Source organism: Vipera berus (assembly GCF_964194415.1).
Source record: "Vipera berus genome assembly, chromosome: Z".
NCBI lineage: Eukaryota > Metazoa > Chordata > Lepidosauria > Squamata > Viperidae > Vipera > Vipera berus.
Window position 1 is genome coordinate 3,887,856 of NC_138205.1, and position 22,025 is coordinate 3,909,880.

Here is a 22,025-nt window from a genome sequence, read left to right on the forward strand (position 1 = left end):
CGGACCCAAGCCATTTAGGGCTTTATAGGTCATTATAGCCCTCTCCGAGCAGTTTAGAGTCAGCCTATTGACCCCACCCCCCCACCCCAACAATCTGGGTCCTCGTTTTACCGACCTCAGAAGGATGGTGTCAACGTTTCCGACCTATGGGCTTTCCAAGTGACTCTGAGGCATTGTTTACCTTAAAAGTCCTTTATTGAGCCTAATGCACCGGCAAATGCTTGCTCGGAGGAAGCTGGAATCTTGAAATCTCCGCCCCCTTGCACAATACATTAAACACAATTCTCCACCTTTCCAATTTGGTCATTACTCATATTCTCCAATTAACTTAAAGAATCAGTTTCCCTTCCGTTAGACAACCCGCCAAGTTCTTATCTTCTTTAATTTCAGGTGGCCTTGAGGAACAGTCTTCCTCCTCCCAGCCTTAGCCCTATCTCTTAAAGCAGGGGTCTTCAAACTCGGCCCTTTTATGACTCATGGACTTCAACTCCCAGAATTCCTCAGCCAGCATGCCTGGCTGAGAAATTCTGGGAGTTGAAGTCCATGAGTCATAAAAGGGCCGAGTTTGAAGACCCATGTCTTAAAGCAGTACACAAGTGTGACATATGAAATAGCTGCTTCTTCATCTCTTGTCAAGCAAGAACATTCAATGTTGGCAGCGTTGACAGATGGAAGGCTGAGTTCAACCTTGAGCCGGTCAGGATCGAACTCCTGGCAGTCGGCAGAGTTAGCCTGCAATTCTGCATTCTAACCACTGGGAGGGAAGGAGGAAAGGCAGGCAGGCAGGCAGGCAGGCAGGCAGGCAGGGAGGCAGGAAGGAAGGAAGGAAGGAAGGAAGGAAGGAAGGAAGGAAGGAAGGAAGGAAGGAAGGAAGGAAGGAAGGAAGGAAGGGCAGTAGCAACAGCATGTACTTATATACCGCTTCACAGTGCTTTACAGCCCGCTCTAAGCAGTTTACAGCCTGTTGCCCCTCCACACACACACACATACACAATCTGGGTCTTCATTTTACTGATCTTGGAAGGCTGAGTCAAGCTTGAGCCAATGAGAATTGAGCTCCTGGCAGTGGGCAGAATTAGCCTGCAATTCTGCATTCTAGCCACTGTGACACCACGGCTCTTATAAGCCCTCCCTACAACCCCCCTCCCCCCTTTTTCTTTCTACAGCCAAATTCTTACTTGAGCTTGTTCTGAATGTCCTGGCCAGCCTGTTCCAGCAAAGCACCCCGGATAAAGTTTCGGGGCAGGGTGACATGCTCCGAAACAGCTGCCAACATCTTGTGATGTTCTTCAGCGGCCTGGACGGCGTGTGGACACAACTCCTGGGTTAGACCAACCATGGATTCCAAGATCATCTGGCAGAAAGAGAAACCACGAATCAGGGTTGTCGAAAGAAGGCGAGCAAGGAAATCGAGGGGGGGTCACCTTGAGTTCTTCACACCCTCCAAAGACCCTCTTGATTTGGACACGCAAACTCCCCAAGACCTACAGTCCCTAGGACTTGCCGTCAGGAGGACCTTGTTACCAGAAATAGCATGAATGTGTGAAAGGTGATTGTGGTGTCTTCTTCACCTGCAGTTCTTTGTCGACGGCTTTGGCCACTTCGCTGGCCATGGATTCCAGGCGGTGCCGCACGGGCCCATCACTGGCCAAGAGGTGCCCAAGTTCATACAGGCTGGGAAAGAGCTGTAGGAAAGAGATGAGAAACCATTTTTAAGAGGAGTGGGTCCTCAAACTTAGCATCTTTAAGAAGGGTAGACCTCAACTTCAAGAAGTCCCCAGCCACCTCTGTTGGCTGGGGAATTCTGGGAGTTGAAGTCCACCCGTCTTAAGTTGAAGTCTATCCTTCTTCAACTTGGTCCATCCTTCTGAAACTTAAGCTTGAAGTTTAAACTTCTTAAATTTGGCCTATTTTTGTTAACATTGAAGTCCACCCTTAAACTTGGTCCACCCTTCTTAAACCTGAAGTCCACTCTTACTAAATTTGAACTCCACTCTTCTAAAACTTGTTATTGTTGTTGTTAGTTGCAAAATTGTGTCTGACCCATCACGACCCTATGGACAACGTTCCTCCAGGCCTTCCTGTCCTCTACCATCTTCTGGAGTCCGTTTAGGCTCACGCCTACTGCTTCGGTGACTCCATCCAGCCACCTTGTTCTCTGTCATCCCCTTCTTCTCTTGCCCTCAACCTTTCCCAGCATGAGGCTCTTCTCCAGTGAGTCCTTCCTTCTCATTAGGTGGCCAAAGGATTTGAGTTTCCACTTCAGGATCTGGCCTTCTAAAGAGCAGTCAGGGTTGATCTCCTCTAGGACTGACCGGTTTGATCGCCTTGCAGTCCAAGGGACTCGCAGGAGTCTTCTCCAGCACCAGAGTTCAAAGGCCTCGATTCTTTGGCGCTCAGCCTTTCTTATGGTCCAACTTTCACAGCCATACATTGCAACTGGGAAGACCGTAGCCTTGACTATGTGCACTTTTGTTGACAGGGTGATGTCTCTGCTTTTTAGTGTGCTGTCTAGATTTGCCGTGGCTTTCTTCCCGAGGAGCAAGCGTCTTTTAATTTCTTGGCTGCAGTCCCCGTCTGCGGTGATCGTGGAGCCCAGGAAAATAAAATCTGTCACTACCTCCATTTCTTCCCCATCTATTTCCCAGGAATTGAGAGGGCCGGATGCTATGATCTTGGTTTTCTTAACGTTAAGTTTCTAAAACTCGGTCCACCCTTAAAACTGAACTCCATCTTTCTTAAAGTTGAAGTCTATCCTTCTTAAAATTGGCCCACCCTTCTTAAAATTGAACTCCACCTTTCTTAAACTTGAAGTCTACCCTTCTTAAAGTTGTTGAGGTTGAGAAACCCTGCTGAAGAGGAACAATCTTTCAGAGACGATGTGACCATTTTTCCTCGATGACGGCAGTAACGTTGGAAGGCCTAAAAGGCCAGGCAGGTTGAGGAAGGTCTATCTCTACAGTTGGTGAGAGTCAACACCAACCTGATGGTATTTAATCAGCCAATCAATCCACCAACCGAGCAATTTTCCCCTCCCCTATTCGTGGGATCCGAGAATGGGTGACACTATGAATTCTGGGAGTTGAAGTCCAACACGTCTGAAGTCACCAGATTATAGAATAAGAGTTGGAAGGGGCTTTGGAGGCCTTCTATCCCAGTAACCCCTGCTCAAGCTAGAGAGCCTATACTACTTCAGACAAACCCTATCCAACCTCTTCTTTAAAATCGGTCGTAAGTACGAGGAACGGTTCGAAGTTACTTTTTTTTCAGTGCCGTGGTAAATTTGTTGTAAACGAATGGTTGTAAATCAAGAACTATCTGCTTGAGGAAAAGGGTTTATCTTACCGCTCTGGAATTCTTGGCTTCTTTCATCAACTTCCGGGCATAAAGGACTTCCTCTTGGACAGAGTCCTGGACAGAGCACGTTCGCAGGACCCGTAATTCCTCCTGAACCCGCACACAAAGCCGGCTCATCATCTAGCGACGGACAGGATAGGGGAGTGTTAACTCTCAACACCCTGGACCTGAAAATCCTCTGATGGGTCTGTCCCCAGGGATACCATCGGAGATCTCGGAGACATTCGGGCCACCCCGAACCCCACCCGCTCCTGCGCCCCCCCATTGGTCACATCTGCAAAGGCCCCATGATGTTAAGGATGGGCGGGAGAAGGAGGCCGAGGGAGATGGGAACGTTTACTTGCTCGGCGCTATGGGTGACGATTCCTTGGTGGAGGCGGAAAGCTTGATCCTGAGAGATCTTGGAAGAGTGGTTGTTCCGCAGCAGACACCACTGGATCTGAGAAGGGAGGAGAAGGTAGAATAGAATAGAAATTAGAATAGAATAGAAATTAGAATAGAATAGAATAGAATAGAATAGAATAGAATAGAATAGAATAGAATAGAATAGAATAGAATAGAATAGAATAGAATAGAATAGAATAGAATATATAATTAGAATAGAATAGAATAGAATAGAATAGAATAGAATAGAATAGAATAGAATAGAATAGAATAGAAATTAGAGTAGAATAGAATAGAATAGAATAGAAATTAGAATAGAATAGAAATTAGAGTAGAATAGAATAGAATAGAAATTAGAATAGAGTAGAGTAATAAGGGATAGAATAAAGTAGAATACAGAATAGAGTAGAGTAGAGTAGAGTAGAGTAGAGTAGAGTAGAGTAGAGTAGAGTAGAATAGAATAGAATAGAATAGAATAGAATAGAATAGAATAGAATAGAATAGAATAGAATAGAATAGAATAGAATAGAATAAAATAGAATAGAATAGAATTAAGGAACAGAACAGAACAAAACAGAACAGAACAGAATAGAATAGAAATTAAAATAGAGTAGTGTAGAGTAGAGTAGAATAATGGATAGAAGAGAAAAGAGAAGAGAAGAGAAGAGAAGAGAAGAGAAGAGAAGAGAAGAGGAGAAGAAGAGAAATAAGGAATAGAAGAGAATAGAAGAGTAGAGTAGAGTAATAATGGATAGAATAAAATAGAATACAGAATAGAGTAGAATAATGGATAGAAGAGAAGAGAAAAGAGATGAGAAGAGAAGAGAAGAGAAATAAGGAATAGAATAGAATAGAATTATAGAATAGAATAGAATAGAATAGAATAGAATAGAATAGAATAGAATAGAATAGAATAGAATAGAATAGAATAGAATTACAGACTAGGATAGGATAGAATAGAATAGAATAGAGTTGGAAGGGACCTTGGAGGTCATCTAGTCCAACCCCCTGCTAAAGCAGGAAAGTCTATACCAGGGGTAGGCAACCTTGGCTCTTTTATGACTCATGGACTTCAACTCCCAGAATTCCTGAGCCAGCATGGCTCATCTTGGAAACCTCTCCCTTTCCCCTCAGCATGGCTGGCTCAGGAATACTGGGACTTGAAGTCCACGAGTCATGAAAGGGCCATAGATCCCCCAGGCTGGCTCAGGAATTCTGGGAGTTGAAGTCCACGAGTCATAAAAGAGCCAAGGTTCCCTACCCCTAGTCTATACCATTCCAGACAAAATGGCTGTCCAGTCTCTTCTTAAAAACCTCCAGTGTTGGAGCATTCACAACTTCTGGAGGCAGGTTGTTCCACCGGTTAATTAATTAATAATACCAGACTGCTGGGCGTGGGCTCACCTTTTGCCAGATCTCATCCGTCCTGTCGGGGGCATTGCGGTAGGCCGTGGTGATGTCACTCATGGGTAAAGCCATAAACTTGAGTGTGTAGTTGCTGAAAAAGAACACAATCTGAAAAATCTGTCCCAAAGATGCTTTTTATTCATGTGGCCACTGGACTTTCTCATTTTTCTTTGAAAATGTTTTGCTTCCCATTCAAGAAGCTTCTTCAGCTCTGATTGGATGGCGGGGAATAGAAGACGCTTTGGGATGAGAAGCAAAACGTCTTCAAAGAAAAACGAGAAAGTCCAGTTGCCACATGAAAAAGCATCTTTGGGACAGATTTTCAGAGTCCAGAGTTGGAAGGGACCTTCGAGGTCTTCTAGTCCAACCCCCTGCTCAGGCAGGAGATGGTTGTCCCATCTTTTCTTAAAAAGGAGGAGGAGGAGGAAGAGAAGGAGGAATAACAAATTTGGAAGGGTCCTTGGAGGTCTTCCAGTCCACCCCCCTCCTCAAGCAGGAGACCCTATCCAATCTCTTCTCAAAAGCCTTCAGTGTTGGAGCACCCACAACTTCTGGTGGCAAGCTGTTCCACTGGTTAATTGTTCTCACTGTCAGGAAATTCCTCCTTAATTGCAGGTTGCTTCTCTCCTTGATTAGTTTCCATCCGTTGCTTCTTGCCCTGCCTTCAGGTGCTTTGGAGAATGGCTTGACTCCGTCTTCTTTGGGGCAAACCCTGAGATACTGGAAGACTGCTATCATGTCACCCCTGGTCCCTCTCTTCATTAGATTAGACCAGGGATCTCCAAACTTGGCCAGTTTTGAGAGTTGTGGACTTCAACTCCCAGAATTGCCTCAGAAGAGAATTCTGGGAGTTGAGGTCCACAAGTCTTAAAGTGGCCAGGTTTGGAGACTTCTGGATTAGACGTACTCAGCTCCTGCAATCATTCATCCTATAGTTTAGTGAATCCCGCCCAGCCTTTTCACCACCGTGCTCCACTCAGCGCAACGCGTCGCTCGGTCCCCATCAACTGCTCCGCGAACCTTGAGTTCCACCTTCTCCATCTCCTGTCCTAGGCCTGTGCTTTAAGAAGGACTCTGGCACCCTCAAACCAATGGTTTGCTTCCGTCTCCAGCGGCTCAAAAACCACCATCGAGACGAATGAGTACAATTAACCGGTGGAACAGAAGTTGCCTTCAGAAGTTGCGGGCGCTCCACCGCTGGAGGTTTTCAAGAAGAGACTGGACAGCCACCTGTCTGACATGGTCTAGGGCAGGGGTGTCAAACTCAATTTCACTGAGGGCCGCATCAGCATGGCGGTTGCCCTCAGGGGGCCGGGTGGGTATGGCCAGGGTGGGTGTGGCCTACTGGGTGGGCGTGGCTAGAGTGCGTATGGCCTACTGGGTGGGTGTGGCCAGCTCTGCATCGTTCGCATCAAGGGTGCCTATGGGGGCCTGGGCAGGAGTGGGACAGATCTGGGGGTCTCTGGCAGGAGGAGGGTCTCTGGGCCAGGGCCAAGGCAGTGGGAGCCGTTCCCTCGCTGTTTCCAGGATGGCTTCGCGGGCCACATGAAACCACTTCGCGGGCCGGATCCGGCCCCCGGGCCTTGGGTTTGACATGTCTGGTCTAGGGTCTCCTGCTTGAGCAGGGGGTTGGACTAGATGACCTCCAAGGTCCCTTCCAGCTCTATTCTGATCGATTGATTCTCTCTCCAGGTGGACCTTCCTGCTCACTCACTTCTCCAAGGCCCGGGCGATGTCCTGGAAGCCTTGGGCGGTGGTCCCGTTCCTGTCCCAAGATATGCTCCTACAAAGGAGAAAAGGCAGTCTGGTTTAGTGGTGACTCTTTGAGAGCTGAACGCAATGAAATTTCATCTAAATGTATGCCGATTAGTGTACATTCAAAGTAACAATAAAGTAATTCTATTCTATTCTATTTTATTCAATTCCATTCTTATTTCTATTTCTATTTCTATTTCTATTCTATTCTATTCTATTCTATTCTATTCTATTCTATTCTATTCTATTCTATTCTATTCTATTCTATTCTATTTTCTATTCTATTCTATTCTATTCTATTCTATTTCTATTCTATTCTATTCTATTCTATTCTATTCTATTCTATTCTATTCTATTCTATTCTATTCTATTCTATTCTATTCTATTCTATTCTATTCTTCTTATTCTTCTATTCCATTCTGTTCCAATTCCTATTCTGTTCTATTCTATTCTATTTTCTTATTCTATTCTATTCTATTCTATTCTATTCTATTCTATTCTATTCTATTCTATTCTATTCTATTCTATTCTATTCTATTCTATTCTATTCTATTCTATTCTATTCTATTCTATTCTATTCTATTCTATTCTATTCTATTCTATTCCATTCCACGCCTCAGTTGTGTCCTCTCGTCACCAGCCTCCATCTTTGGGCCTTCCGCCCACGGGCATTGCCCTAACTCTGTGAAGTTCTGCAGGTTTTCCGACCTACCTGAGCGTGCTGTTGATCTGCAGAGCTTTGGACAGCATCTTGGCCCCGAGATCTTCCATGCTGTTCCCACTCAGGTCCACTTTGGTTAAGCAGGTGTTGCTCCCCAGAGCGTTGATCAGGATGCTGCAGCGTGTTTTCAGCCGGGAATCGGCCACTGAGAAAGACTGTAAAGACTTTGGGGGGGGGGGAAGAGAGAGAGAGAAACAGGATGAGGAGAGAAAGGGGGGGTCTGAGCAGCCAATCTGTATCCCCTAAAAAAAAATCCCCTTCCCTTCACCCCAGAGGCAACCATCATGAGAACCACCTTCAATTGTTTGCAAGGAACAATTCAGAGGCCTTGTAAGTGCCGTAGTTTGAAGGGACCTTGGGGGTCATCTAGTCCAACCCCCTGCTCAGGCAAGCAACCCTATACCTATTTCAGACAAATGGCTGTCCAATCTCTTCTTAAAAACTTCCAGTGTTGGAGCATTCACCGCTTCTGGAGGCAGGTGGTTCCACTGGTTAATTTTTCCAGGATGCTCCTAATGTCAGCCCCGCCCCCAAAATAAGCCCCAGTTAAGACCGTCAGCCAGACGGACGCATCGAGTACGTCCGTTTCAACGCACGACGAATGTATGGAAGGATAAAATGCTAATATTCATATCTAATTAAATATAAATAAATAATATCATTGACGTTAGTTATTTGAATAAATGTAGGTTGTTGCATGTGGGGAAAAATAAGGCATCACTTGAAAATAAGCCCTAACCTAATGGTCTTTTGGGGCAAAAATTAATATAAGTACCCGGTTTTATTTTAGGGGGAAATAAGGGTAATAATAATAATCGATAATTCTACAGAATTACGCTTCGCACAGCCAAGAACTTACGCAGTCTTCTTCTTGGATAAACTGCACTATCTTTTGGAGAATGTCTTCCAGAGTCCTGGTATAAAAAGATTAAAAAATGCACTTATCAATATTACATCGTCCTCAATATCACCGTCCTCTTCCTCTGCATGTTCGGAGCTGGGAACAAATTGCGCTCATTACAAGGAAATCCTCCACTTACGTCCACAAGCGTGCCCGGAATTTCTGTCACTAAGGGAGACAGTTGTTGAGTGAGTTTTGCCTCCATTTTACCCCCGTTCTGGCCACGGTTGTTAAGTGAATCACTGCAATTGTTAAGCGAGTCACACGGTCGTTAAGTGAATCTGGCTTCCCCATTGACTCTGCTTGTCAGAAGGTCGTCAAAGGGGATCACATGACCCCGGGACACCGCAACCGTCATAAATATGAGTCAGCTGCCAAGTCTCTGAATTTTGATCCTGTGACCATGGGAGATGCTGGAACAGTCGTAAAGTGTGACAATGCTCATGTTACTTTTTTCAGTCCCATTGTAACTATGAACAGTCACTAAACGAATTGTTTTAAGTCAAGGACTGCTTGTAATACGAGGATGGGACACCACTAGGAAATCCTAATGAGGTAAACGAGACAGGGACGCACAGTATGGAGGAATCTTATCCTAAAAAGAACAGGGGTGTGTTTGTTCAAATCATCAGGAACTGAAGTCCCTTTTAGGTGGTTAGTTTTAGCTAATTTTAGTTCCTTGGGAAAAGGAAAAAGAGACCACCAGAAACTCCTCAATTTTCCCTCAGAAATTACCGGAAGAGAACATGAATTGCCAGAGATGAAAGAGCATTTAACCCCCCTTCCTTTTAGATCAGTGTTCTTCAACCTCAACAACTTTAAGATGTGTGGACTTCAACTCCCAGAATTCCCAGCTTTGCTGGCTGGGGAATTCTGGGAGTTGAGGTCCAGACGTCTTATAAAGTTGCTGAGGTTGGGAAACACTGCTTTAATGGCTGGTTTCTGGGAGTTGAAGTCCACAAGTCCTAAAAGGGCCAAGTTTGAAGACCCCTGAATTAGATCATGGCCCAGCTCAAAAAAGCCTTAGCATCACTGGGCGCAGGAAAATGGCGCCTATTACAGGCCAACGCTCACCGGGATTTGACGTTGAAATTCTTTCCGAGCCAGAGATGTTTCAAAGATTTGTTCTTACTCAGCGCCGGGAGCAAGGTGATTAAATCCGTGTCGAAGCCTAAGGGAACGAGAAAATAGCAAACCAATCATGTTGGGAAGAACACGGTTTATTTCCTTGCAGTTTCTTTCTGTTATGTGATTTTTGCCTATGTAAGTAAAGGTCATCATCATCATCATCATCATCAAGTTGGAAGGTACCTTGGAGGTCATCTAGTCCAACCCCCTGCTCAGGCAGGAAACCCTACACCATTTCAGACAAAATGGCTGTCCAGTCTCTTCTTAAAAATGTCCAGTGTTGGAGCATTCACAGCTTCTGGAGGCAGGTTGTGACCCCCTTTGGCGACCTTCTGACAAGCAAAGTCAATGGGGAGGGGAAAGTCCAATTCACTTAGCGACCGTGTGACTAACTTAACAACGGCGGCGATTCTCTTAGCAGCTGTGGCAAGGAAGGTTGTAAAACGGGGCAAAACTCACTTAAGAATTGTCTCAGCCACAGAAATGTTGGGCTCGATTGTGGTCATAAGTAAGTGGAGGAATTCCTGTAGTCCTCGACTTATGACGGTCACTTAGTGATCATGTGACCACCAGTTATTATGGTGGAGGGGAAAAACACCTGATTTACAACCGCTTTCTGCACTTAAAACCACGGCAGCATTCCCATGGTGAGGTGATTGCGAGACAGTGGCATTCCTTCCTCAGAACTTACGTCCAAACCGAATTTCCCACTCACCGTTATCTGAAATATTGAGACCGCTCAAGGCGCTTATGCCGGGCATTTGTTCTTGAAGCACTTGAGCTCCCGGAGAACGTAGCTAGGATAGAAGGACAAAAATAAAACTTGATTTATTTATTTACCGTACGGCACATTCACATCCTATTTCAGTCAAAAAATGGAACACGGGGCTAAAAGACAAGATGCAGATAGAATATGAAACCGGAAACCTTAACAGGAAGATTACAAACTGCTATCAGTATTTATATATATATATATATAAATATATATATATATTTATAAATATATATATATATATACGGTATATATATATATATACACAGTGTATATATATATATATATATATATATATATATATATATATATATATATATATATATATATATATATATATATACAGTGTATATATATATATACAGTATATATATATATATATATATATATATATATATATATATATATATATATATATATATATATATATATATATATATATATATATATATATATATATATATATATATATATATATATATATATATATATATATATATATATATATATATATATATATATACCGTGTATATATATATATATATATATATATACACGGTATATATATATATATATATATATATATATATATATATATATATATATATATATATATATATATATATATATATATATATATATATATATATATATATATATATATATATATATATATATATATATATATATACTGTATATATATATATACACTGTGTATATATATATATATATATATATATATATATATATATATATATATATATATATATATATACACTGTGTATATATATATATATATACCGTATATATATATATATATATATATATATATATATATATATATATATATATATATATATATATATATATATATATATATATATATATATATATATATATATATATATATATATATATATATATATATATATATATATATATATATATGTTAAGTATTTGTCAAGGCTTTTTGAATGCACCTTGCTAATTAACTCTTTCATTCCTGTTTTGACAGCTCATTATTTGTGCAAATTATTCAAATTGCTAATAAAGAATTTGGGAGGCTGAGATGATCATTTCGAACTCTTTATGTTCTCATCAGTCAGTCATACCCTTTATCTGAGATTCGAACCTTGCACAAATAATGAGCTGTCATAAGTTGACTATATCCTGTGGATAAGCCTTGAGTCAGGCCAAAACAGGAATGAAAGAGTTAATTAGCAAGGTGCATTCAAAAAGCCTTGACAAATACTTAACACATATTTACCTTGCCTTCTAGCTAATAAAAGAGAGAAAGAACCTGTGGCTCAGGAAGTTAAAACAACTGCCTAATATATAATCAGCCCAGGTTCGAATCTCAGATAAAGGGTATGACTGACTGATGAGAACATAAAGAGTTCGAAATGATCATCTCAGCCTCCCAAATTCTTTATTAGCAATTTGAATAATTTGCACATATATATATATATATATAGACATTTGTTAACTGAATTTTGCCCCATTTTATGACCCTTCTTGCCTCCAAACTGAGTCCCTGCAATTGTTAAATTAGCAACACCATTGTTAAGTGAATCCGGCTTCCTACATTGACTTTGCTTGTCAGAAGGTTGTAAAAGGAGATCACGTGATTTTCCCTCCCCTAACCCGGGATGCTGCAACCGTCCTAAGTCCAGGCCAGTTTCCAAGCCTCTGAATTTGGATCACATGACCGCAGGAATGCTGCAACAGTCATCAATACGAGTCAGTTGCCAAGCATCCGAATTTCGATGACGTGACCACGGGGGTGCCGCGACGGTCGTTAAGTGTGAAAAACTGGTCACAAGTCACTTTTTTCAGTGCCATTGCAACTTCGAAGGTCACTGAACAAGCTGTTGTAAGTTGAGGACTTTACCTGTACTACAACTCATAAATAAATCACTGCGGTCATTAAGCGAGACATCATGTCACCACAACTTGGGACCTTCCCTGACTGCTTTCCTGTGGTCATTACTTGTGGGAAGCCGGTGGGGAAAGTCACAAATGGGAATGACACAACTTTGGGAGGCTGTAACCGTCACACGTGTGACGTGGTCGCCCCCCTGCATACACGCGAAGACGTTTAGGCTCAAGGTTCAGCGGTAAGTTGCTTTTTTCCAGCGCCAAACAGCTGCTAAACGAATGGCCACATCTTGAGGACTAGCAGCATATGTAGACCAATTATATTTGCAAAAAGAAGAGCAGCGAAGTGGCGAAGTCATTTATTTGAGCATGGAAGTGCTCAGAGGCACTTGGGACAGATGTGCAAAAAAAAAGTTTACGCGTTGGATAATTCCTCACACATCTTAATTTTTACCTCACATCCGCTCAGATCCAGGTGCAGCTCACTGAGGTGGGTGTTGGCAGACAAACCTTGCATGAGAGACCTGTGGGAAGGGAGCAAACTCGGATTATTGTGTTTTTCAATGTTTTTGCCATGTATCTTCCCTCTTGAGGCCTTGAAAAGGGAAGGATTGAGGCCTACCAAACCTCCAGATATTTATAAATGGGATGAACTTAAAAAGCTACAACACAAACTGACACACAGTGTTAGGCACAGGGTGAAATTGTTACTCCATTAGTGCCTGCCCTTATTATAAAAAAAGGAAAAGGCTCTGTTTTCCCCAACAAATGCAGACAACACATGCACATAGACTAACATGTATTAGAGAGCCAGTTGGCCTAGTGCACAGGTCTGCAACCCGCGGCTCCGGAGCTGCATGCGGCTCTTTCAGCCGTCTCCTGCGGCTCCCAGTCCTCTGCCATGTGCAGTCCAAAAAAAAAAAAAAGTGGGACTAAAAAAGTTCAACCAATCAATTCAAATATGCAGGGTAGGTGCATATCTCGCCTTGGCTCCACTCTTCAGTCAAACCCTGTTCTGCGCACGTGCGCATGTACGCGCATGTGCACACTTTTTTTGCGGCTCCCAGTTTTTCCTTTTGTGAGGGAACCGGTTCCGAGTGGCTCTTTCACTGTTTCAGGTTCCTGACCCCTGGCCTAGTGGTTAAGGTAGCAGTCTAGACAGCAGGAGACGGTGAGTTCTAGTCCCGCCTTAGGCAAGAAAGCCAGCTGGGTGACTTTGGGCCGATCACCAGGAGACTGTGAGTTCTAGTCCTGCCTTAGCATGAAAGCCAGCTGGGTGACTTTGGGCCAATCACAAGGAGATGGTGAGTTCTAGTCCTGCCTTAGGCATGAAAGCCAGCTGGGTGACTTTAGGACAATCACCAGGAGACTGTGAGTTCTAGTCCTGCCTTAGCATGAAAGCCAGCTGGGTGACTTTGGGCCAATCACAAGGAGATGGTGAGTTCTAGCCCTGCCTTAGGCATGAAAGACAGCTGGGTGACTTTGGGCCAATCACCTGGAGACGGTGAGTTCTAGTCCTGCCTTAAGCATGAAAGCCACTGGGTGACTTTGGCAGAATCAACAGGTAATGGTGAGTTCTAGTCCTGCCTTAGGCATAAAAGCTGCCTGGTAACTTTGGGCCAATCACCAGGCGACAGTGAGTTCTAGTCCCACTTGAGGCGTAAAACTTTGGTTGACTTTGGTCCAGTCCCTCTCTCTCAGCCCCAACCCACCTCACAGGGTTGTTAGCTCCGTTTTGTGACTCGACACCCCAATGCTATGGCACATTAGACCACCACACACCCCGTTTTGTTCCAGGCGGCGCCCAACGTGGGGCCGTGGCCGTGCTTGAGACTCACCGCAAGGCTTCTACGGGGACCCTGACGCCGGATAGATTCACGCAATTGAGCGAATAGGCACTGCAGAAAAACTGCTTCAGAGAGGGCGGGAACTCTTTTCCCTTCCTGGGGGAGAGAGGGTTCCTATTATTATTATTTTTGGGGGGGGAAACAGACACACCCACCCCCTCTCCCCTTGCAAATTATTGAAAAAAACAATATTATCCTTACCGGTGGGAAAAGGTGTTTCGTGAAAGATTGAGGTAACAGAGACGAGGGCAGCAGCCGTGCAGCAACGCACTAAAAAGCTACACAAACAGAGAAACCCACACCGAGAGGTGAACCGGGGTCCTGCTTAATGAATCGCAGGCTGCCATCAACCCGGTAAGTACTCCGTAGCCAATCTGTCCCCGTATGTGTTGTCTGAGATGCCTCACTGCATCTATCCCAAAGGTGGGGTTTTTTTTTTCTCAGGAGGCAACGGGACTGTCCAGTTTTTCTTCGAAGACGTTTCGCTTCTCACCCCAGAAGCTTCCTCAGCTTTGAGTGGAAGGATTTGTACTCCTTTGCAGGCAGCTGGTCATTTGCCTTCTTTTAGGGAGTCGTTGAGGTCACCTGGAGGTTTTTACCTGTGTCCTCAGGGTCACCTGAGTGATGCAAATAGGCGTGAGGCCTTCTTGGCTGCAGGATGCTTTCTGCCCTGGGTCCCTTCCCTGTTGAAAACAGGATCAGGTAAAGATCCTGAGGACAGAGACAAACCTCCAGGTGGCCTCAACGACAACCCTAAAAGAAGGCAAATGACCAGCTGTCTGTAAGGAGCATAAATCCTTCCATTTTCCCCACCCTCCACTCACGAGCTGAAGAAGCTTCTTGGATCAGAAGCAAAACGTCTTCAAAGAAAAATAAGAAAGTCCAGTTGCCTCTTGGGGGAAAAAACGCACCTTTGGGACAAGTGAGGACACAGAACCAACCTCCAAGCAGCTTCAATAGCTCTCCAAAGGAAGGCAAATGACCAGCTGTCTGCAAGGAGTATAAATCCTTCCATTTCCCCCACCATCTGGTAGAGCTGAAGAAGCTTCTTGGGTGAGAAGCAAAATGTCTTCAGAGAAAAAGAAGAAAGGTCCAGTTGACTCCTGAAAAAAAAGCAGCTTTGGGGCAACTGAGGACTCAAATAAACCTCCAAGTGGCCTCAACGGCTCTCTAAAAGAAGGCAAATGACCGGGTTTTTTTTCTGCAAGCAGTATAAATCCTTCCGTTCCCAATCATTCAGTCAGAGCTGAGGAAGCTTCTGGGATGAGAAGAGAAACCTCCTCAAAGTAAAACGAGAAAGTCCAGATGCCTCCTGAAAAAAGCTGCTTTGGGACAACCCTGATCTGGAGGATGGAGAATCTCCACGGAGACTTACTGCGTCTACTGCGCAGTCCGTGGAGGAGAGATCCAGGTGTATCAGTGCGTTGGGTTGGGCCAGGAACGAGTAGAAACTCTGTAGGGAAACCAAGAAAGGAAAGGCATCAGTAAACCAGGACGCAGGTAGTCCTCAATTTACGACCACGGTGGAGCCCAAAACCGACGTGGCTGAGGGAGAAATTTGTTCAGCGAGCTTTGCCCTGTTTTACGATGAAGCGAATCCGGCTTCCCGCGTGGGCTTTGCTTGTCAGACGGTTGCAACAGAGGACCACGTGACCCCGGGACACCGCGACCGTCATAAACAGGAGTCGGCAAGCACCTGAATTTTGATCATGTGACTCTGGGGATGCCGCAAGGCGCGTAAGTGTGGAAAACAGTCATCAGTCCCTTTTTTTCAGTGCCGTCGTAACTTTGAAGGGTCACTAAACGAATCGTCGTAAGGATTAGCTGTACTTCTACCATGCAGGTTTTTTTTTTTAAATTTACTTATCTAATGCTGGATTCCCCCATGTTGGAACGCTCCAGATTCTGGAGATACGGGGAGATTATATTATTATAATATTGGTTCCCCCCTCCTTCCAAACATGGGAGTTCTCATCTGGAATTGGATTTTCTGGGCAATGCTGTGATCTGGCTCCCCAACGTCTTCACTGCAGCTGGATAATAGAATGACAACGTTGGAAGGGACCTTGGAGGTCTTCTAGTCCAACCCCCTGCTCAGGAAGAAGGCCCTATCCCATTTCTGACAAATGGCTGTCCAATATCTTCTTAAAGAGGAGGAGGAGGAGGAACAGAATAATAGCTGGAAGGGACCTCTGGAGGTCATCTAGTCCAACCCCCTGCTCAGTCAGGAAACCCTAGACCATTTCAGACAAACGGTTGTCCAGTCTCTTCTTAAAAAGGAGGAGGAGGAGGAATAAGGGAAGAGGAGGAGAAAGGGAGGAGGAGGAGGAGGAGGAGAATAACAGAGTTGGAAGGGACCTTAAAGGTCTTCTAGTCCAACCCGCTGGCTCAGGCAGGAAACCCTAGAGAACCATTTCAGATGAAGGGATGCGATGTCAAGTCACTCACGTTTGCCTCGTCAGTGCCCAGAAGGCCGGGATTTTTGCTTAAGTCAAGATGGCGGAGAGAACTGGTGAAGGCTGGGTTGGCACTGAAGGTCTGGCACAAAACGGCAAGTCCTGAGGAAGGAAGCGGAGAATACTTTGGGTCTTGAGCAGGGGTAGGTAACCTTGGCTCTTTTATGACTCGTGGACTTCAATTCCCAGAATTCCTCAGCCAGCTTGGCTCAGCTTGGCAACCTCTCCATTTCTCCTCAGCATGGCTGGCTCAGGAATTCTGGGAGTTGAAGTCCACAAGTCATAAAAGAGCCAAGGTTGCCTATCCCTGGTCTTAAGTGTTTAAAGCCAACTTCCTTAACTGGGTATGGGAAGACTTCCATTCCCAGAATTCCCTGCAACAGCTATGCTGACTGAGGAATCCTGGGAGTTGAAGTCTAGTGGACACCTCTGAGCCCTTGTGGAGAATTCTGGGATATGAAGGCCCCACAACCTGGAGGGGACCCCCATTTAGTCTGGAGTCGTGTTTCTCCACCTTGACAGCTTGCAGATGGGTGGACTTCAACTCCCAGAATTCCCCAGACAGAACAGGAATTCTGGGAGTTGAGGTCTACCCATCATCAAGTTGCCAAAGTTGAGAAATACTGCTCTGGAATAGAAAATGGATTGAAATCCCCCAACTGCCCTGAACCCATGTTTTCTCAATTTATATCTGCTGCTTCTGTTCTGTTTTTAAGTGTTAGCCACTCAGTCATCCATATATAAACATATAAATAAAAGTAGTGAATTCCTTCTTTCCCCTCTCCCTCCCTCCCTCCCTTTTTCCTTCCTTCCTTCCTTTCTTTTTCCATCTTCTCCTTCCCTCTCCTCCCTCCCTGCTACCCTTCCTTCCTTCCTTCTTTCCTTCCTCCCTCTCTCCTTCTCTACCTCCCTCCCTTTTCCTCCCTCCCTTCCTCTCTCCCTCCTTCCCTTCTTCCTACCCTTCCTTCCTCCCTCCCTCTCTCCCTTGTCTCCCTCCCTCCCTTCCTCTCTCCCTCCTTCCCTTCCTTCCTTCCTCCCTCTCTCCGTCTCTCCCTCCCTTCCTTTTCCTTCCTTCCTTCCTCCCTCCCTTTTCCCTCCCTCCCCTTTCTTCCTCCTTCCCTCCCTCCCTGCTACCCTTCCTTCCTTCCTCCCTCTCTCCTTCTCTCCCTCCCTCCCTCCTTCCCTCCCCTTTCCTCCCTCCCTCCCTTCCCTTCCTTTTCTTTCCATTCTTCCTCCCTCCCACTTCCCTCCCTCCCTCCCTTCCTTCTTTCCTCCTTCCCTCCCACCCTTCCTCCCACCCTTCCTCCCTCCCCCCCTCTCTCCCTTCCTCCCTTTTCCTCCCTCCCTCCCTTCCCTTCCTTTTCCTTCCTCCCACCCTCCCTTTTCCCTTCCTTCCTTCCTTCCTTCCTTCCTCCCCTTTCTTCCTCCTTCCCTCCCTCCCTCCCTCCTTCAGTCCCTTTTCCTCCTTCCCTCTCTCCCTCCCTCCCTGAAAAGGAAGGGGAACGCAGCATCTCTGCTCCAGATTCCTTTGCGGACCCCCCCCCTCTTCCTCCCCCCCCCACTCCCTTTGCCCCACCGGTGCCCCGGGGTACCTTTCGCAGTGATGCCGGTCTTGGAAAGGCAGAGTTTGCTAAGGCCTTTGGGGAAGCAGAGGAGCTGCTGACTCAGGGCACCCAGGCCTGTGCGGAGGGGAGAGAAGAAAGGGGTCAGCAGGCTCTCTTTCCCCCAAGGACCCCCCCCTCGCCCGCCCCCCCATTTCAAAGCAAGCCTAGATCACCCCACAGGCTTCTGCAGGGTCCAGTGGTCTGCAGATCTCCTATCTTCGACCCGGTGCCCTCCAGATGTGGTGGGCTCCAAACTCTCAGGACCCCAAACTCCAGCCAAGTCAGGATCCTGAGAGCCAAAGCCCCCACCCCCCAACTTGTGGGGACCCCTAGGGGGGTGGGGAGCTCTGCAAATCACCTTTGTCCTCCAGGGGGTTGTGCGAAAGCGTCAGGACGTGGAGGGCGGTGTTGGGGTTTTCCGCCAAAACGTTGGCGAGTTTCATGGCAAAATCCCTGCGGAGAGAGAGGGGGGGAGGGAGGGAGGGAGAGAGAGAGAGAGAGAGAGAGAGAGAGAGAGAGAAGGAGAAGAGAGCAGATCAGGCGGAAACCTGACCGGAGAAGCGCATTTTAAGGGCGCCTTTGCAAGGCCGAAGATGGGAACGAGAGTGGAGAAGGCCAGGATTTTCTCTCCCCAGCAGCCTCCAACCTTGCAAGTCAGGAAAGGTGCATGCCAAAGTCTCGCCAAGCCTCACGTTTTTAACCCTGCATTGTCCAGCACCAGCTCCTCCAGGTGATGGGACTTGCTCACCGTGTGCAGAATCTGCTCGGCTACTTCGGAGCCCTGGAAAGGGAAGGGAAGGGAAGGGAAGGGAAGGGAAGGGAAGGGAAGGGAAGGGAAGGGAAGGGTGGAAGGAGAGACGGAGACAGGAGCAGAACTTGAGCCAGCCTGGACGTCCAGCCAGACTTTTGAGCAAGTTCCTCATTCCTCTTCCCTCCCTCCCTCCCTCCACCTACTAGCCAGCCAGCCAGTCCTCCCTCTATTCATCCATCCATCCACCAGCCATTTTTCTCTCCATCCATCTCTCCATCCAACTTTCCACCCATTAATTCATCCATCCATTTATCTTTCCATCCCTCCCTCCCTCCAACTTTCCATCCATCTACCATCCTTCCATCATCCATTTCTCCATCCCTCCATTATCTTCCCATCCCTCCATCCATCAGCCATCCCTCCATCTTTCCAACCATTCATCCATCCTTGCCTCCATTTGTCCATCCTTCCATCCTTCCATCCATCTACCCATCCTCCCATTCACCCACTCAGCCATCCATCCATTTATCCATACACCCATCCTTCTGCTCACCCACTCACCCACCCCTCTCCATCCCTCCATTATCTTCCCATTCCTCCATCCATCCACTGCCCTTCCATCATCCATCCCTCCATTCTCTTCCCATTCCTCCATCCATCCATCCACCGCCCTTCCATCATCCATCCATCCCTCCATTATCTTCCCATTCCTCCATCCATCCACTGCCCTTCCATCATCCATCCCTCCATTGTCTTCCCATTCCTCCATCCATCCATCCATCCACCACCCTTCCATCATCCATCCCTCCATCCCTCCATTCTCTTCCCATTCCTCCATCCATCCATCCATCCATCCACCCTTCCATCATCCATCCCTCCATTCTCTTCCCATTCCTCCATCCATCATCCATCCATCCATCCACCGCCCATCCACCTCTCCATCCCTCCATTATCTTCCCATCTTTCCATCTATCAGCCATCCATCTATCCATCCATCCATCTTTCCATCCATTCATCCATCCTTGCATCCATTTATCCATCCTTCCATCTTTTGATCCATCTACCCATCCTCTCACTCACTCACCCATCCATCCATTTATCCATACACCCATCCTCCCACTCACCCACGCACTGGCTGAGGAATTCTGGGAGTTGAAGTCCACAAGTCCTAAAAGGGCCAAGTTTGAAGACCCCTGCTTTAATCGGTCACTAAATGAACTGCTGTTAAGTCGAGGACTAGCTGTGCTGAACAGAAGGTGACCACAGATAAGGAAGGACTCCGAAACAGTCATAGGAACGTACCAGCCGCAAATCCTTGCAGTAAAGTTTGGTAAACCACTGGTTGTAAGCCAAAGCTGCCACAATCAAAGCCAGGTCTCTGGGACGTGAAGAAAAAAATGGAAAAGAAGGGGGGGGGGGAGTTAGAAGGAGGATAAACCAGTGACGGTTTGTCTCACAAAGTTCTCCTCTGATTTTAAAAACTCACCCTAGAGCAGAGTTTCTCAACCTTAATCCCTTTAAGTTGCCTGGACTACAACTCCCAGAATTCCACAGACAGCATTCTGGGTGTTGAAGCCCACGCGGCTTAAAGCGGCAGAGGTTGAGAAACGGTGTCCTAGAGCAGGGCTCTTCAAACTTGGCCCTTTTATGACTTGTGGACTTCAACTCCCAGAATTCTTCAACCAGCCATGCTGGCTGAGGAATTCTGGGAGTTGAAGTCCACAAGTCATAAAAGGGCCAGGTTTGAAGACCCCTGCCCTAGAGCATTGGAGTCCCTCAGAAAAGAACAACAAGAAAACAAAATAAGGGACTGAAGGAGGACGGAACCTCGGCCGGTTTATGACACTACAACTCCCATGTTCCTTGGTGGGAAGGAAAAGCCACTGTCTCTTATTCCCCCAATTGATAATTTTCCAGTTTTAAAAAGCACCCTCTCTCAAAGAGGCAGTGCTTTCAACTTCTGAATCTTATCTAAGATGACCATCCGATGACCACTTTGGAAAGGTCTCCACCATGATTAAAATTAAAATTAAAATTAATATGGGGATTAAGATTAGGATTAAGATTAAAATTAAGATTGGGATTAAGGTTAGGATTAAGATTAAAATTAAGATTGGGATTAAGATTAAGATTGGGATTGGGATTAAGTTTAGGATTAAGGTTAAAATTAAAATTGGGATTAAGATTAGGATTAAGATTGGGATTAAGATTAACTTCCAGGGTTATCGAACACAAGAGTAAGGAATCAGAAGGCAAGATGGTCACTGTGGCCACACCAAGATATTCTCATTTTTTGGCTAAATTAACACCTCACGCTTAACTCAGCAACGAATTTACCCATTTCCAGATTCCCATCATTTGCTGGGGTTTGCAGAGTGAACTAAACCATTTCATGATGGGTAGAATTCAACTCCCAGAATTCCCATGTTCTGGGGTTGAGAAGATAGGGAAGTCAGCTGGGTAGTGGGGTGGGGGGCAGGGTGGGGGGCTCCAAAGGGAGCTTCTCACCGACTTTCCAAGTGGGAAAAATCCAACAGGTTGAACTCCCGGTTGTCCTCAGAATGATAAATCGTGTCCACGTCCTGGAAACAGTTGAGAAAGGCCGGAGAAAGAAAAAACATGCAATTATTTTCACAGTTACAATGGATTCCTCCCAGGACCTCCAGCAGCATCTTAAGCACCCGCGTTCTTCCTCTGTTCTCCTATGCCCCTGTTGTCATGGCATGTGGGAAGGACCTTGGGAGCTGGAGTGGAAGCGGCAGAGGAGAGAGTGGGTAATAAGAAGCTGCTGAGTTCTCGGAAGGAAACGGGACTGGAGGAGAGTTTTTGGGGAGGACAGGAGAAAGGAGGGGAGGGGGAGAGGGAAGGAGAGGGAGAGGAGAAGAAAAGAGAGGGAGAGAGTGGGGCGGGGAAAAGGGAGAGGAAGGGGGAGAGGAGAAGATAGAGGGAGAGAGAGAGTGGGGAAAGGAAAGGGAGAGGGAGAGAGGGGAGAGGAGAGAAGCAGAGGGGGAGAGAGAGGGAAGGAGAGGAGAGAAAGAGGAGGGGGAGGAAAAGGAAAGGGGAG

The 22,025-nt window shown here is 45.9% G+C and overlaps 1 protein-coding gene across 4 annotated transcripts in view; it reads right to left on the reverse strand.

The window, feature by feature from the left end:
• LOC308677929 (capping protein, Arp2/3 and myosin-I linker protein 3-like) overlaps nucleotides 1-22,025 on the reverse strand; it is a 57,582-nt gene that overhangs the window by 20,305 nt on the left and 15,252 nt on the right. For all 4 annotated transcript variants that reach the window (XR_014028572.1, XM_081344639.1, XM_081344638.1 and 1 more), the window contains 20 exons: nucleotides 21,470-21,543; nucleotides 20,264-20,339; nucleotides 18,903-18,991; nucleotides 18,569-18,663; nucleotides 18,199-18,285; nucleotides 16,599-16,708; nucleotides 15,526-15,603; nucleotides 14,352-14,428; nucleotides 14,142-14,246; nucleotides 12,758-12,827; nucleotides 10,369-10,450; nucleotides 9,600-9,696; nucleotides 8,484-8,538; nucleotides 7,616-7,788; nucleotides 6,863-6,931; nucleotides 5,146-5,239; nucleotides 3,698-3,796; nucleotides 3,346-3,477; nucleotides 1,572-1,685; nucleotides 1,179-1,354 (listed from right to left, as the gene is read on the reverse strand). Coding sequence is in view for 3 of the 4 variants with exons in the window: in XM_081344639.1 (XP_081200765.1) it covers nucleotides 1,179-1,354; nucleotides 1,572-1,685; nucleotides 3,346-3,477; nucleotides 3,698-3,796; nucleotides 5,146-5,239; nucleotides 6,863-6,931; nucleotides 7,616-7,788; nucleotides 8,484-8,538; nucleotides 9,600-9,696; nucleotides 10,369-10,450; nucleotides 12,758-12,827; nucleotides 14,142-14,246; nucleotides 14,352-14,428; nucleotides 15,526-15,603; nucleotides 16,599-16,708; nucleotides 18,199-18,285; nucleotides 18,569-18,663; nucleotides 18,903-18,991; nucleotides 20,264-20,339; nucleotides 21,470-21,543 (1,952 nt within the window). In the remaining variant the exon portion in view is untranslated. The remainder of the gene's footprint in view (nucleotides 1-1,178; nucleotides 1,355-1,571; nucleotides 1,686-3,345; nucleotides 3,478-3,697; nucleotides 3,797-5,145; nucleotides 5,240-6,862; nucleotides 6,932-7,615; nucleotides 7,789-8,483; nucleotides 8,539-9,599; nucleotides 9,697-10,368; nucleotides 10,451-12,757; nucleotides 12,828-14,141; nucleotides 14,247-14,351; nucleotides 14,429-15,525; nucleotides 15,604-16,598; nucleotides 16,709-18,198; nucleotides 18,286-18,568; nucleotides 18,664-18,902; nucleotides 18,992-20,263; nucleotides 20,340-21,469; nucleotides 21,544-22,025) is intronic.